Below are 17,668 nucleotides of genomic sequence, written 5' to 3'. Positions count from 1 at the left end.
ACAAAGTAGTGTGACAGCTGTGCATAATCATTGGGTGCATGTGTCTTGGGTGCTCCAGAAGCTGTTATAGCCTGCAGATAAGGAAGGAAACAGACGTCCACTTTAACTGCATCTTGCAACCTTCCAAGAATGCCCTCAAATTTAGTTTTCAGTTAACGTTACAACATCCCCCTGCGGGTCCGAGGGTTAGAGTAGGCCCAAGGTATCCCTGCCTGTCGTAAGAGGCGACTAAAAGGAGTCTCACACCTTTCGTCCTTTATGTGATGGTCCCCTGTAGGGTTTGACCTCCATTTTTCAAAATTTTCCTGAAGAGTGAGCCAATTGGGGAAGGGTGCCTTACATGTTGCATTGTGTCCATCCTGCATTAATATAATTAGCCCCCTTTATCACCCTGGCATTGTCCCAATCATCCTCCATCTGTTGGGTAAGGACACCTTCCTGGGTGTGCTTTCCTCCACCCACTATGCAGTGTCGTTTTCTGTGCCAACAATGACCATGGAATTCTTTGCACCTCGTATACAGCACGGTAGCCAGTCTGTTGTGGTGGAGCTGCCATGTACCCTGTTGGTTGTAGCCCCCTGACTACACAGGGATTGCTCTGCTGATGCCTGCGCCATTAGCTCTCCCATGTATGCCGAGGAGTAGATACCCATCACCCTGGGGCATCGGGACTCCCAGCAATGGCCATCCTGCCAAGTGACCTTTGCTGCGGCTGGTTGGCACTGGTGAGGAGGGCCCCTGGTTGGAGTGGGTGGCATCAGGGCAGATGACAAGCGATGAAGCATACCATGTCATCACCAGCACTTGCTGGTGATCAAATGCCAGCAGTTCCACTAGTTCCAGTTGGCTCTCAGAGCCAGAAGACTACACCCCCCACCCCTCCACCCCCTACCACCACCCCCTGATGGTGAGGGGGCACTTCCTTCCCTTTCGATCCCACACCACGACCATCGGGAGCACTGACCCCCCCCCCCTCCCCTCCCCCCCCCCCCTCCCCCACCTCTCCAACCATTGGGGACGCCAGTCCCCACTTCTCAGCCAGAAAAGCGTACGTATTCTTCGAATCCTCTCGCTAGGAAGGGGTCCTTTGTGTCACTCCCTTCCAGGTTTCTGATAGTGGGAAAGAGCCGCCAGTTCCTGAAGTGCCCAAAAGCAGCTGGTCGTAGGGCTTTGCAATCATCCTCATTCCCAGAGACTGAATCAGTGAAGCGCTCCCAGCCAGAGCAAACCAAGAATCAGTGAGAGATATCCAGACAGAAGACCCCCAAGACCAAGGCAATTGTGGTGGCACCCACACCACTGCTGCCTACATCTGTGTCTGAGCATAAGATGAGAATTCTGGCATCCGCTGAGGACCTAGATCTCGTCAAACCATCAGACAATGGATATAGCCTGTTCAGGAAATAAGTCTGCGGCAGCAGGTGATCCTGAGGCATAGACTACCTCATTGAGTGTTTCATGCCTTCCCAGTCTCACTATCACATTATCCTCCATTGGAATTGCAGTGGTTTTTTGTTCAGCTTTACACCGGCTTTCTGCATTGCCCTCCAGGACACCTGGTTCCTGGCAATGTGGACCCCTGCCATTTGCAGCTACAGGGGATATTACAAGAACCATAACGAATATAATAGTGTGTCTGGTGGAGATTGCATTTATGTCCTGAACTCTGTATGTAGTGAACCTGTGCCCCTTCAAACTATTCTTGAAGCTGTGACTGTCAGTATATGGACGATGCATGAAATAACTACACACAACGTATATCTCCCTCCAGGTGGTGCAGTACCCCTGAACGTATTGGCTGCACTGATTGATCAACTCCCTAAACCTTTCCTACTTTGGGAGATTTTATCGCCCATAACCCCTTGTGTGGTAGCACCATGCATACTGCACTTTGCTGAGCACTATGCTCTAGCCTCTGCGTCAGAGAACACACCCCCCCCCCCCCCCCCCAGCCCTTCGCACCCTGAAATGGTGGTTGGAAAGGAAAGTCCTCTTGTTCACTACACGCCACAGTGAAACATATAATACCACATTTACAGAGTGACAGTTCCTCAGCGCCCTTGCACATTGACCTGACACAGCTCCTGGGCTGGATCGAATCCACACTCAGATGATTAAACATCTCTCATCTGACTCCAAGCGATACCTCCTTGTCATCTTCAACTAGATCTGGTGCGATGGTGTCTTTCCATTGCAATGACGGGAGAGCACCATCATTCCGGTGCTAAAACCCAATAAAAATCTGCGTGATGTGTATAGCTACCGGTCCATCAGCCTTACCAACGTACTTTGTAAGCTGCTGGAATGTATGGTGTGTTGGCGGTTGTTGGGTCCTGGAGTCTCGTGGCCTACTGGCGTCATGTCTGGGTGGCTTCTGCCAGGTTTGCTCTGCCATTGATAATCTTGTGTTCCTCGAGTCTGCCATCTGAATAGCCATTTGCCAACACCTGGTTGCCATCTTTTTTTACTTACGTAAAGCATTCAACAAGACCGGACATCATATTCTTGCCACTTTGGTGAGTGGGGTCTCCGGGACCTGCCCCCCGATTTTTATCCAAAACTTCCTGTTGCTCCATACTTTGTGTCCAAGTCGGTGCCGCCCATAGTTCCCCCTGTATGTAGAAGAATGGCATTCCGCAGGGCTCAGTATTGAGTGTGTATCTATTTTTAGTGCCCACTAACGGCCAACAGCAGCTGCTGGGACCTTGGTCTCCCCTTCTCTGTATGTGGATGACTTCAGTATTTAGTATGCTGCTCCAGTACTGGTGTTGCTGAGTGGCGCCTACAGGGATCCAGTCACAAGGCACAGCCATGGTCTTTAGCCCACGGCTTCCACTTTTCAGGTGTGAAGTCTTGTTTCATGTACTTCTGTCAGTGTCGTACTGTTCATCCGAAACCTGAACTTTTTCTTGACGACGATCCACTCACTGTAGTGGAGACATCAATTCTTAAGACTAGTTTTCGACACCCGATTGACTTGGCTACCTAACCTTCGTCGGCTTAAGCGGGAGTGTTGGCAGCACCTCAACACTGTCAGCTGCCTGAGCAACACCAACTGTGCTGCAGCTCTACAGCTCCCTTGTTCAATCCCGCCTGACTATGGGGGTCTGGCTTACGGTCCGGCGGCACCCTCAGCATTGTGTTCACTCGACCCAGTGCACCACTGTGGCGTTCGTCTAGTGACGGAGGATTTTAGAACGAGTCCAGTGACCAGTGCGCTGGTGTAGGCCGGAGTCCCTCCCTTGAGGATCCGACGTGCACAACTGCTAGCCAGTTATGTTGCACACATTCGTAGTTCTCCTGAACCTTCGAATTACCATCTCCTTTTCCCACCCGTGGCAGTTCATCTCCCGCATCAGCGGCCCAGGTCAGGGCTCACGATTGCAGTTCGTGTGTGATCCATTCTCTCCAAACCAGTGTCCTTTCCTTTACCACTTGTACTTGAGGTCCATTGACGTACATCTCGGCCGAAGCTTCGTCTGGACCTTTCGCATGGTCCTAAGGACTCTGTTTAACCCCGCCACTCTCCGCTGTCACATCTCTCGATTCTTGACATGTTCTGGGTCTCTGAAGTTGTTTACACCAACGGGTTGTTGGCTGATTCTAATGTTGGTTTCACCTATGTCCACAGAAGATATGTTGAACAGCTTTCCTTGCCTGTTGGCTGCAGTGTATTCCCTGCAGATCTTGTGGCCATGTCTCTTGCACTTGAGCACATCCGCTCATGCCCTGGCGAGTCATTTCTCCTGTGTACCGACTCCTTGAGCAGTGTAAAAGCTATCAACCAGTGCTACCCTTGCAAACCTTTGGTAGCATCCATTCAGGAGTCCATCTATGCCCTGGAATGGTCCCGTCGTTCAGTGGTGTTTGTGTGGACCTCAGGACACATCGGAATCCCAGGCAACAAACTTCCTGACAGGCTAGCCACACAGGCTACGTGGAAACCGCTCCTGGCTATGGGCATCTCTGAAACTGAACTACGTTCAGTCTAACGCTGCAAGGTTTTTCGGCTTTGGGAGACAGTGTGTCATAACAGTATGCACAACAAACTGCTTGTCATTAGGAGACTGCGAACTCTTCCATATGGTCTTCTTGCAGGGAATCAGTTGTCCTTTGCCGGCTCCGTGTTGGCCATATGTGGCTCACATATGGTTACCTCCTCTGCCACTAGGACCCACCTCAGTGTCACTGTGGCTCCCAAATGACAGTCCTCCACCTCCCAAATGACAGTCTTCCACCTCTTGCTGGATTACCTACATTTAACTGCTCTGCAATGAACTTTTAACTTTCCCAGCACTCCACCTTCGGTGTTGGGCGACAATGCCTCAACAGCAGCTTTAGTTTTATGTTTTCTTGTAGGGCTGGGTTTTCATCATTTGATCTGAGTGTTCCTGCATGTCCTTTGTCCTCCACCCTTGGGCTTTTAGTGTGGAGGTTTTAATATGTTGCAGAATGGCTGGCTTCTCCTTTTGTTCTCATAGTCAGCCAGCCATGGTAATTTGTTTTCTTGTTTTTAATTTCTTCTCCCTGTTTCTTGATTTTCTCTGTGGTCTTGTCCTGTTTTGCCCAGTGTCATGTTTGATGTACTCCTGTCGTTCCTCTGGTTCTTCCTTTGTCCTGTTATTGTGCATTACATCTTTTTCTTCTTTCCCTTGAGTAGAGTTCTACTAGGAACAAGGGACTGATGACCTCGCTGTTTGGTCCCCCACCCCACCCCCCACCCCCCCACCCGCACCCCCCCCCTTTCACCAATAAGCCAACCTTAACCTACCTTACAACAGATATGCGGTGGCGATTCAATTAATCTCGTAACTCAATCTGACAAAAAGTGTAGAATAAGATTGATGTAGTTATATTAATTTTAAGTACAGATTACTTATTACTGCAAATAACTGTTGGATATCTGCAACAGCGCATGCTTTTATCCAAGAGATAAGTTACTGTGGATCTCCGTATCCACGCAGACCACTATCGATAGGAAACACATTCACAAAACTACCTAGCAATGTTATCCAATAGACTGCCTCCCACATTTCCATATTTTCAGTCAACACTGTCCCCTATTGTGTTGACTATGACAGTAATTATGGCCACACAAGTACATTGTACATTTGTAAGCACCCCACATGTACAAATCGTAAATAGTTGCTGAACCAAACATTTATCAAGCTAGTGCACTGAGCAAGAAACACTGTAAATGGCAAGAAAAAAAGTTAGATTTCAGTTCACTTTATGTTATTATTTATTTTACATCAAAATATTGCACTGTAATGGTCCTTTCGTATGAAATGACTAAGACTACAACACAAAATCAAATAATGGAAACTCCGGGCTGGAATATCAACAATATAAGGAAAAGATAAATTGCTACTCACCACGAAAGGTGACATGTTGAGTTGCAGAAAGGCACAACAAAAAGACAGTTACACATTTTGCTTTCATCCAAAGTGTTCTCTAGGAGAGCGCTACTGCATTGCAGCTTGGACTCAGTTGTGCTGGGGATAGTGTCAGGTCATAGATCAGGTATGTAGAGGGATAGCAGATGCAGGAGGCAGGAAGAGGGGTTGGCAGTGGATGGGTAATGACCCGAAGCGTACTTTGCAGGCTAGGAATGTGGGTGGGAGGGGTGACACAGGTACATGAGCTAGGTATCTGATGCACCATTACTGGAGCTTGTGGGGGAGCAGTGCAGACTTTAGGCAACATTAGGTGGTAGGAGGTAACAGGAAGGGGAAGCTGTTGAATCCACCAGGATGAATGGCCACTGCCAAACTGTTGTCAAGAACAGAGTTGATGATTGCGTGGCATAACATGCAGCTGAGCACAACATGCTCAATTTCAGTTGTTGCCTCACGTCCCAAACCATCAGGATCCTTCCCTCCACCATCAGTTTATCTGTGAGCTAGGCAGGTGGGAGTTAAGGTTAATAGAGTTGGGTCACTGGTGAACGGAACGGAATCGAAGGACCAAGGAATAACTTCTAAGAAATGGTTGTTCACTATTCACTTCAGCCAGTCTTGTTTTGGGGGTGGTCACTTCATTATTGAGTTGGTTGGTTCTGTCCACTCCGCTCGCCAGTTCGTGTTCTGGTTCAAATTATTCTTGTACTCTGGACTTAATGGTTCTTTGCATATTCTATTCAGCGTCCATATCCATTAATTTACAAGTATTTTGTATTTTTTAATTTTAATAAAAAAATTAACATTCTGTATAATACGTACGTTTTTTCACTCAACAAAAAGGCAGATCAGCTTACTACTTCATCATTTTGGAAAGCAGAAGACATACTGACAAGAAGGCCCAAGCTTTTTATTATTCATACATTTTTATATTTTATCTGCCTGATTTAAAAACTAGTTTTTAAGATAACTTGACGCTTCAAGGGGCTCCAAAATTTTACTGTATCCCGCTACTGCAAAATAATACTCCAACAATAAAACATCCAGAAAGAAAATTAAAATAAAACTTAAGTTGCCAAAAAATGTACCATTTACAACAACAACAAAAAGCACAGTGCACACACCAGTGTATACCAACAGCAAAATGTGTTAAAGGTTTTGGGATGACGACTATGCAGTATTTCTTATCAACAAGCTGCTTCCGAGCTGTTTGACGTTGTTATTGTTTACATTAGGTACGTTTCAGCAGTTGAGTCGCATATAAGCAGTACCCTCTCCTGCTTCTGACTACTTGAAGTGTGGCTGTTAGTTGTATCAGTAGTAGCAACAACCAGCCAGATGCTACCTGGAAACATTTTCCTGGTGCACCCAAGCAGCCAGATTCACCCGTGTGCAGAGCAGTGTTAATAGTAGTGGGGAGGGGATAGTCCTCGTGTGACCTGTGTTTGTTTAGTGATTTGCTGTTTCCTCTTTGTCTGCAGCTCTCACGTCACATGAAAACAAAATGGATTTCTATGACTGGTAGCTGTCAAGTGAATTAAAGTACATAATTGCACGGTTTCCTGATTTTATTTTGTTTCCCTATTTTTTGCAGTTGCATTGATCACCTTGCCGAATAATGAAGTTACTTTTGTTGGTTTTGCTAAAGAAAATTGGCTTTCATGAATCTTTTCCGCAAGGACGGTCAATTTATTTGAAACTGAAGTGTTTCATTCTACTTAGCAAGTTGCAACTGTTCGCAGAATTTCAGGTGTACGTTTTCATATTTGGGCATGTATGGCATTTTGTCATAATAAAGAACCAAGCATGAGATAATACAATACTGGTACTCCAAGAAAATTTGCATCCTGTAAACCACATTGAGAAGTTTAGTATCAGGTTGGGGTCTACTTCATTATGAATCTGGACAAAAGAATTATGCATTTTAGTATGGTTTACAAAATTCCCATGCACTCTGAGTACCCTCTGCTGTCCTGTTTATTTTATGACATAGTGTAAGAGCTGTTAATGCTATATACATACAAACATATGGGCTTTCTACCTCATCGTAGCTGAGCATGCACAGCAACACCTGTTCCCTGGCAACTGCGTAAACGAACTTGTTTGCAACAGGTCATGGGAAAATATTGCAAATGGTGGTTTGAAAAGCATTACTTCCAAAGTAAATTTCCTTTTACACAAGATGAATTATGTTAAGAGTGAAAATGTGTGATAAATTTCTTAAACGACAGAGCATTTGACTCTCATTTAAAACTTTGAGGACAAGCGACTGAGAAAAATTTCAAGCCCAGAAGACCAGACATTTATGTCATTATTTAAAATGTTACTGACAAATTTGTGTGATGGATGTTTTAAGATCAGATTAGATTGAGTTTTCATTCCATAAACCCAAAAAAAGCGTAACACATGCAAAACATAAAAGACCATTATATACCATTAACTTTCATATTTGTGTGTGTGTACACGCTACTTAACAGTGACGTTGCTGTTGGCCCACTACATCACTTTTCCTAACCTACGAATTTCTGCAGTCGTCGGCCTGATATGAACTGTAATTTGCTTACAAACGCACATCGCAATTTAAGTGCGGTGTTTGGTGGAATTTGAATTCATACTTTCGTAGAATGAAAATGTGCATCATACATTTCCAGAGCGTATTGGGTTTTTTTAAGTACTGGCACATTCCTCACTGGTGTATAAAACCTTCCCCATTAAAAGGATTGCTAAGTTTTATGGTTCTGAGGGAAAGTATACTGTCACTTAACACAGGAAAAGTGTATTTTCACCTGGGAAAAAGTATATTTTTAACCAAGAAATCTGGAAATTACCCGAGAATTCTTTTTCATTGTCTGCGTATACACTATGTGCAAGGTTCTGACAGTATTGCAGCATATTTATGAAGTTGCTGCGTTTGCTGATATGAAGCTTCCTGACAATGCTGTTTCTTGGCTACTGTGTTAGAAGTCATAATTTTTCACAATTAGATTTTAGCTCCCTCACATCTAGTATGACATTTTGATGTGTAATTAATATACTGTACACACCGGCTAATTGTAAAAGGAAATGATTAATATTGGTTTGACAGATGACAGTTTACTGGCCAGTTATTTCATGCAAGCAATTTCGACATGAATATATGTAATTTGCCATAAATAAACTGCAAAGACATTGTACTTGCTACGGTCTTCCCTCAAAGCAAAAGGTCCGTGCTGGGTTGTAAACAGATAGAGGTTCAGTAAGTCCGTACTCCTGTCTGTGTTCAGCGTGTTTGCCTCTTCCCCCCTCCCCGTCTGTGTCTGGTCACTGGTATGTCATCCAACTATTGCCATACTTCCTGAGAATGCATTCAGCTAAGGAAATCTTAAGTAAATGACCTGTCTACATTGCATAATGAATTAATTTATTATGTAATCATGCAGAAGTAATATTATGGGCATTTGATAGTTTTTCTGGCTTTTCAATTTTTATGGTCCAGGAGCCTCCCTTCCCCTTATCATATTGAGCTCAAACTTCCACAGCTTGTTTCTACAAAGAATGAAACCCAGCTGGAGGGAAGAGGTGGTAGCCCAAGAGAAGAAATCATAAATTTTAAGTGTTAAAGAGCAACCATAATGATATTCAAATTTTTAGTCAAGGTGGTGATGAAAACCATTCTGTAGTGTTCATTTTCCAACTATTTTGATTCTATAACTTTGCATAGCAGTGTTTATAATGGTATGTACAGTGATTCTCTTTAAAACTATGTAAGGCAAATTAGTAATTAAATTTTAATAATACTGCAGATGCCAAGATTTTCATCTTCTGTGTTGTGGTATCACTACAATAGAAATTAGAGGGATCATGGGGAATGCAACTATAACAAAGTCATTATCAGTATTGTTGGGGCTCAGTGGGTAACTTAAAAAGGCATCTTGTAAAGAAACATCCCACAGTGCCACTGGAGAGGACAGGTTTTGGAACTAGATCTCAATCATCAACATCTGCAGAAACGAGTTCTACAATGTTAACTGCATGTTGCCAGCAATCCATCCCAGCCTCTATTGCCTCAGCCTTTGCTTCCGCAACTGGAAGTGCAAAGAGGTATATAAAGTATCCTTACAGCATTTGATACTGTTAATCACGATGTTGTTTTTGAAAGATTGGAAGCACTTTGTATTCAAGGGACAGGCAAAATGGGGTTTGAATCATTCCTATGATATCAAACGCAATCTGTGACATTAGCTTATGCCAATCAGAAAATCATTGGAGAGAGTGAGTTGGTATGCTAGCTCCAATATTATTGCTCATTTATATAAAAGTGTGCACACTCTTGGCTCAATACGAACAGGTTCATATTATTTGTAAATAAAACCAATTACATTCAGTTTGAGAAAATAAATCAGTTCCTTGTCCAGGCCATGAAAGCACGAGGGATGTCTACCAACTGCTGTCATCCTCTGCATTGGGGCACCATGCAGAGGTGGTATGGAGCGTAGTGTAATTGGCACACTGCACTGCTAACCATTCTGCAGACTTTACAGACTGTGGAACCATTACTACTCGGTCAAGTAGCGCCTCAGTTGACATCACAAGGCTTAGTGCAACACGTACCAGTCCTCCCTCCAAGGAGAAATGCTTGGTAGTACCGAGAATCAAACCTGTGTCCTCTGCTTGGCAGCTATCTATGTTGACCAGTCTGCTGTGGTGGTGGGCATTTGAGAAAGTAAGTCCATGTAAAAGAGCTGTTATTGGGTGACAAAACCTGTAAACATGTATGCAGAAAACTTCACAAATGCTAACACCCCTCCCACCCCCCTTAATATACAAACAAATGAAATTTATATGACAGGCCAATGTGTAAGATTTTCAGGCAGGTGCTGACGTAGGTTCAACATCCGAAATAGCACAGCACTTAACACACAGAGAACAACAAGAACCAAGACACATGCGCCATATTGGTGTTAAACAGTACACCATTTTACATTAGAAAGTTACACCACAAAAAAAAAAAAAAAATCAAGCAGCATTTTAAAAATGATATTGTGGGAGTATGTGGTCGACAACATATTGTCAATAAGTTTCTATTAAGCCAAAACTGAAAATACTCTTACACTCCTTAACATTTTCATCATGTTTACATATCAAAGACTGCTGTTGTTTGTCAAATTTTTGCTGAATCATTGCTGTGGATAAAAAGATTTGCTGCTTAGGGAGGACAAAAGCATAAACATATGAAGAGCAGATTAAGGATTTATAATAGCAGAAGTATGTAGGTATATAAATTTGTATGGATCACTTTGTATTATCTTGTGTGTGTTACTTTATGTATATATGGGAGTTGAACAGAAATATCGAAACACGGTGAAAAATGCACGCTTCAACATAAATGCAGATGCCAGCCAAGCCTACGAGTTGTGTTGTATTTGACCATGAACAGCACATGTGCAATGTCATCAGTGTTATTGCAAGGGTCAGACCGCGATCATAACGGTGTTCTATGTAGTTGTGAGTGTGTTACGTCAGAGGTAAGTGACTTAGGACGGGGGAGAATTATTTGTGCTCATATAGTGTTGTGTGTTTGGTGATGCACCTTCTACTAAATGACAGTGCAGATGAAAGTGTGATACAACAGCTGCAAAAGACACTGCAGAACTGAATGTCACACTTGTTAACACCAAAATAACACATAGGGAGTTCCAAAAGCAGGGAATGGCAGGAATTCCAAAACCGTGCATCCATGATGCAAATGCATGTAACAGGAAAACATGGTGCCAGTACCATGAAAGCTCAACTGTGGAGCAATGGAAGAATGTCACTTGGTCAGATGAGTCTTGTTGCCCACTGTTTCCAACTCTAAGAATGACATCTTGTGGGGGGTTCAGTGATGATTTGTGCAGCCATATCAAGTAATTCCATGGGCAATTGTAAGGGTGCATTACTGCAAAGGATTATGTGACTGCAGTGGAACTCCGATTTTGCAAAAAACTCGTAAGATCAATGCTATAAATTCTCCAATTTTACATTTTTTCCTAACAAGGTTTACCTCTATTCTAAGTTCTTACTCAGCGTCTTGCTTGACTCGTCCCATTTTCTTCCTGTTGACGTTTGATATGACTGGACAAGTTATAAGTGGCACAAAAAACAGATGGTTTGCACCACGGGTGGTGGCGGAGTTAAGGGAGTTTTTTAGGCCGTTATGGAGAGGGGAGATGTGGGAGAGGAACTGCTGGCATAATCCACAATCAGTGTTGCCAACATAACTTGCAACATTTGACTTCACCGCACAATTATGATACAACTACTGTGCTAGGTTGCAACGGTAATGTTAGAAACAAGACAGTCAATGCAAAATATTCCGACTGAGCCAAAACGTGAAAAAGGGGCCCAGCCACAACCTTTTCTTGTGCCACTTGCAGCTCTTCTTATCTTCTTGCATGTATTTCTTGTGTACTGTATTCAGCAACGATATCAATATTTTAAATTCGTACACTGTCTTGAAGAATACGCTTGGTCATAATTGAAGAAATGTCGCCCATTTCTGGCTAGTGAACTCTTATTAGCTGACGACTTGTTAAGTCGCCACCACACCACACTAACACACACAAGATGAGCTCACCTACTTGATGTGTGGAAAGGGGGAGTGACCATTCCCCAATGGGAGTGCAGGTAGGGCTGAAAGGATTTTGTGAAATGTTGAAAATATACTTTTCATGCAGGTGGTGTGCTGTGATGGAGACGTCACAAGAAAATAGAACAGGGGTTTTGTGATAACACATTTTAAAGACTTTTTTGTTCAAATCTGACATTGTACAGTTGCAACAACTGCATACACTACTTGTGTATATACCTTGCAATGTGCACACTGTAGATCATAAAGATTAGCAACAGTGATAGAGAGCATGAGGTGAAACTGTGGCACCTGAGCTTTCTTTCAAATTTACATTTTACACAGTTTACAGAAATTCACAGTCGACTTCTAATGAGCTTCTAACGTCAATTGGGGAAGTAAATTCACTTTCTCATGTCTCTGTTTCTCTCATCAAGTGTTACAAAAGCAGTTTAGCAGTGGTCAGCATATTAAGTGCAGCTCATGAGAAAAACATTAACAGCAATGTTAATAAAGTATATCATTAAGCAGATGTCTGCATTTATGCTCATGGTTTAACCACTTACCTGCTGTGACGTTTTTAGTTTAACTCAACATGTTCATCAATTTGTTTTTTTCCTCTCCCGGGTGAGCACAAATGCTTGTTTTGAACGTATAATTTGGGTCGTAGTATGTCGGAAAACGGCATGATTACCTTGTACCCAGATATCAATTTCAATTTTTTGATGAGTTTTTACTTGCTCTTGCACACGTGATTTTTTAAAGAACTGATGAAATTCATTATACCACAAATTATTGTATAAACATTGTATTGCACATTTAATGTCTTTCACGTACACAGATTTTATGCAAAGTATTGGAGAGGATTGCTAATATTTTTAATCATATATGCCAATCACATGTGTGTTTGCTCATATTTTGGGAGAGGGGTTAACATTTTCCTCAATTCAGCATTTTTCCTCAATTTTGCATTTTTATTATTATTTTTTTTAAAGTCTGAGCTGAACTGCACTAAAATGTAAAATAGGGGTTTCACCGTATTTTGGTTGATCAGGCCCACCCTATGGTACAATGTTTGTCCCCAATGGTGGTGCTGTGTTCCAAGGTAATAGAGACCCTGTTGACACAGTTCGCATTGTTTAGGACTGGCTTTGAGAGCACAGGTATGAATTGTCATATCCCCCCCACAGTCAACACAGCCACCAGTATTACTGAGCCCATGTGGTCTACTTTGGAGAGAAGGGTGTCTGATCACTGTCCACTTCCGCTATCATTACCTAAACTTGCCACTATTTTGCAGGAAGAATGCTATGAGATTCACCTGAAACCCATACAGGACCTGTATTTATCCAGTCCGAGATGACTGGAAGCTGTTTCGAATGCCAGCAGTTTTCCTGCACTATATTAGGCATGGTAATTTGTTGTTTTTTGTGTTTCAATAATTTTATCCAGCATCTGTATTTGCACGGTCCTTTTCCCTTATAATAAATTCACTTAAAATATACATGTACATTTGAACAACATCCATGGTGGGATACAGAATTACATAAAAATAATAAATATTTACTCAGTGGTAAATATAAAAGTAAGTCTAAAATTTCAGTTAAAACTTCAAATCAAACTTATTCTTGTATTTCTTTACATTATTTGGAAATTAAAGTACAGACATGCAATTGGATTAGGCCATAAGTAACAAACGGTGTACAGCCTACAAAAAATGGTGTGTTGCATTCTTGCCTTGCTGTTTTCATTACAAAACGAATTGCTGCTTACTGCACGAGACCTCAGTGGCTTTGCAAATTAAAAAAGTTTGACTATAACAGGAATAAATTTACACAGGTATTGTAGATTTTAACCAATAACCACACAATCATCAGTACAAATGTCTTCAGAAACTGTCAGTGTTGCCTGTCATTTTAATGTAATGACGAGCCACCAAATTAACACCACAGTCAGTTAATGATGCTGTGTTATTGGCCTGTGTACTCTTACGTCAAACTTTGTTTCTGTTGCCCTTCAATCATATTTTCCCCGCACTCCTCATAAATATCACTATGCTTTCTCACCTGGTAAGCTAATAACAGCTATGTGTACCACCAAATGCAAAAAATGTTCAAGCTCATATTAATATTTTATGTAGTCATTGACTAAAGCTATGATAACTTTTGACATCTTGGGAATGTGACTGGTATTTTATTTGATTATTGCAATCCATTTTTGTCACAGTTTATTTGCAAGCCTGTTCTGACAGAACAGCTTGAAGGAACCTTTAGTCATAAAACGATCAGTTGCTGTGATATTTGTCTATAAAATTTACTAATAGCATTATGGTTTCCATTGACATCTACTGACAATGGTATAGGTGAATAATCACAGAGCAGTGGGTGTAAACACAGTGAGTGTTTATGTTTCAATTGGTGTGCACTTGTGGACAACAGGCAAATTTTTGCTGTCACTGTTCACTAGCAATGCCACAAAATGAGCAGTATATTAAGATCTGGTATACAGTTTGTTGAATATACAATGAAAAGTGGATTGTTTCAGTGCCTTTCCTATGCTATTTGGACAAGAACTGCATGACGTTGAAGTCTTTTAAGTATCTTGTTAATGCAAGGTAGCATGTGACAATGGCCTGGATAGCCCCATTGTGAAGTAGAAGTTGTCACCATTATCCAGTAGGCAAAAAATGTTTGTTTGTTTTCCTAAAAAAAAAATCTTTAAGGTGGTACAGACGATCACTCTGAGTTTGTCTAACAACATGCACTGCCTAGTCCAAATTAAGCACCATCAAATTCTATCACATAGCCTCTGTGAAAGAAGGATAAATGTGAAACAGTTTATTGCCTCCTCAGTCCTCGTGTAGCATATATGCTACAATCAATTTTTATTTTCCTAGCTCAGGCAATTAACTAAACTTGCTGTGCCTGATTATAGCAAGTACTTTACATCACATGCTTTCTATGCATAACTTGGTTTCATCTCATCAAGTTCCCTGTAGGATTCCACATCTGTTTGAAGAAAGCTGTTTATTGCAATGTTAGCATGGCTTCCAGAAGTAAAGACAATTTCTGCCTGTTTTTAGCAATTTTTAACTAGAGTGCATTTAGAATAAGCTGTAGTACCCTATGTTATCTAAGGGATTTTTTATTTCCTCACAAGAATACAGTGGGTTGTTTTTTTTTTTTTTTAAGTGCTGGCAATGGCAATGACTTATATTTTCAGATTAACAAGCAGAAGAAGAGTGTGGTGAGAAGAAGAATATCTATCATAAAATGTGAAAACTTCCCCTTTTCCTATTAGGTATTATATCTATGTGCCATGTTTTTCAAACTTATTACATAGGCACGCAGATGTGATTCATGTACTGTAAATTATCAATCTGTGTTTACAGTAATCTAATACATGTACAGTTTTGGATATGCCATGGCATTATATGTCTGAAGAACATATTGTAAACCAATACAAAGTAAGTTTCAGTAAAACACATCTTATACTTCACATAAATGTATGGCCAAGGTCTAAGGATTCATAATGTCCCTAATTTTGTAGGCTTCTGAAGATGACTAATTTGTTGAAACTGGTAAAGGGAAATAAAAACATCTGTGCAACTGATGTATAAAAATAAGATCTATGAATAACGTAATAGTGTCATGTATCTGTGTCACTTTGAAGTGTAGTAGAGCATCAAATAATAGTTACTTGGCCTACTATAATAATGTGTAATATAGTTTGGTGCTTGCATAAACATGTTTATGTGTTTAATTTGTCAGTAACATCCACCGAGAAAACCCCAGAAAAAATGTCATTAGTAGGACAACAAATGTACTTTAGTCCTGATGCGGCTTAATGTACTAACATTCCCTAATACTTTGTTGAATCACAACTATTTTTTTAAATTTAGTATTTTAGAGTTATATTGATGGGGAACAGCACATTGACCACCAATATAAATTTTTCATCCACAAAATCTTACGTCAGGGCTGAAGGAGGATAGATAGAAACACAATGATCACAGCTGCATCAAAGTAACGTACCTCTACTTATAGTACTTTTCATAAAGCCTGTGATGTTTCCTCATTTTCACCATTGGTGAAGGCCCTTAAAAGCAATAGTGATATGTTTCTATTGTGTGTGTATGTGTTGGAGGGGGAGGGGGGCGGCGGCACATTATAGTCCAGTTCATGAATAATGGTAGGTCGCACAGGTTGAGGCACTGAAGGGAATTCCAGCATTCCCGATTCCAAGCAACAGTTGAAGTTAGCGCATAAAGGGTCTTTCCACTTGAAGAAAGTATGTATCCTGCAAATTGTGTTTCTCACTTGCTTATGTAGAGCTTGTCACTTACCACTTTCATCAGCCATGACAACTAGCAACAAATAGAATAAAAATTCAGTAAATAACTCATTACAGTTGAGTTTAATGGTCACTTTGGTTATGAAAATCACAGGAGAGTGCTCGCAACACTACTGAGTGCTCATTGGCTGCCGGATGATGCGTGACATCAGGTGCATAGAACAAGCCTAACTTGACTTCTGTCACTCGTGACTCCAGTTATAATTGGTATTTTCCATGTACATGAAAGGGTGCATTAGATATAGAATTTCCATTACAGAAAAATTAGGAAATACTTGTAAAACAACTGTACATATTGATTACAACTAAATGTAACAAATTTTTAATCATTGTTGATACATGGTCATGAAGGACAAAGACAAGAAAAATTAGTTTCCTCTGGTTATGTTTTGCTACTGACCAGGACTATTCTTAAATTAGTAATTTGAAATTATGATTATTTAACATATTGGTTGCCACATGCATAGTGATGGATATTTGACTGTCGGGTCAGACCATGGTATAAGACATAATGGTCTATTGTTGTCAGCAGCCACATGGCAGTCAGCATATTAAAAGCTGAAACAGGTTTCCTTAAGTATTAAATATGTCCATTTTCTATGGCATATTTTACATTATCTGCTAGTCGCTTGATTGTTTGCTTATTTGTTAATGGGGGAAACTTCCAAATTTCATGCAGCGGAATAAACTCTTTCCCTTCCATTAAATTAAGTTTCGGTTTATCAGGCTCATCCAGTGTGTTCTCTGCCACAGCTTCCAATGACATAATGAATCCAAAAGCAGAGAATTGTTTTACTTCTGCTTCAAATATTTCATATGGGTAAACAACTTGTGGATCAGATCCCAAATCCTGAATCATTTCAGAAAGGCTATGGTGATAGGTTTTAAGCAGATTTGAAATATTTGAATCTCTGAATTCCTTGGATGTGCTTGAATAAAGAAAGAATGAGAGATCACATACTGGGTTTGCCCAGCGTGACATTTGAAAATCAATTATACGAAGATCTTTTATATGTTGCTCATCAGAACCACCATAAAGAAATAAAAAGTTTGGGCCCCATGCATCTCCATTCAGAATTACAGAGTGCGGCTTGTCAGACTTAACAAGATCAATGGCTTTATCATAGACTGCACTTTCACAGAATTCTCTCATCGTTTGTTCATATACACTGTCAGGATATTCTAAGGAAACTGCCTGCATAGAATAATTCAGTATATTTTTCATCATTCCTTGGTACCATTCTCGCTGCGCTTCACTGTAGAGAACTTCCTGTAATAAAGGATTGTTATTAAGTATTTCTAACTTACTTAAACAATATTTAAGAATAAT

At 41.1% G+C, this 17,668-nt stretch overlaps 1 protein-coding gene across 2 annotated transcripts in view; it reads right to left on the bottom strand.

Annotated features, from left to right (window-relative positions):
• Positions 1-16,721: 16,721 nt before the first annotated feature.
• LOC124798707 overlaps positions 16,722-17,668 on the bottom strand; it is a 39,265-nt gene continuing 38,318 nt past the window's right edge. For both annotated transcript variants that reach the window (XM_047262219.1, XM_047262220.1), the window contains exon 5: positions 16,722-17,608. In XM_047262219.1, the coding sequence (XP_047118175.1) occupies positions 16,919-17,608 (690 nt within the window). In that variant the 3' untranslated portion in view covers positions 16,722-16,918. The remainder of the gene's footprint in view (positions 17,609-17,668) is intronic.

The sequence above is a fragment of the Schistocerca piceifrons genome, chromosome 5 (assembly GCF_021461385.2).
Source record: "Schistocerca piceifrons isolate TAMUIC-IGC-003096 chromosome 5, iqSchPice1.1, whole genome shotgun sequence".
NCBI classification, from domain to species: Eukaryota; Metazoa; Arthropoda; class Insecta; order Orthoptera; family Acrididae; genus Schistocerca; species Schistocerca piceifrons.
Note: the sequence above shows the minus strand (reverse complement) of the source record. Positions and strands in the feature narration are given on the sequence as shown.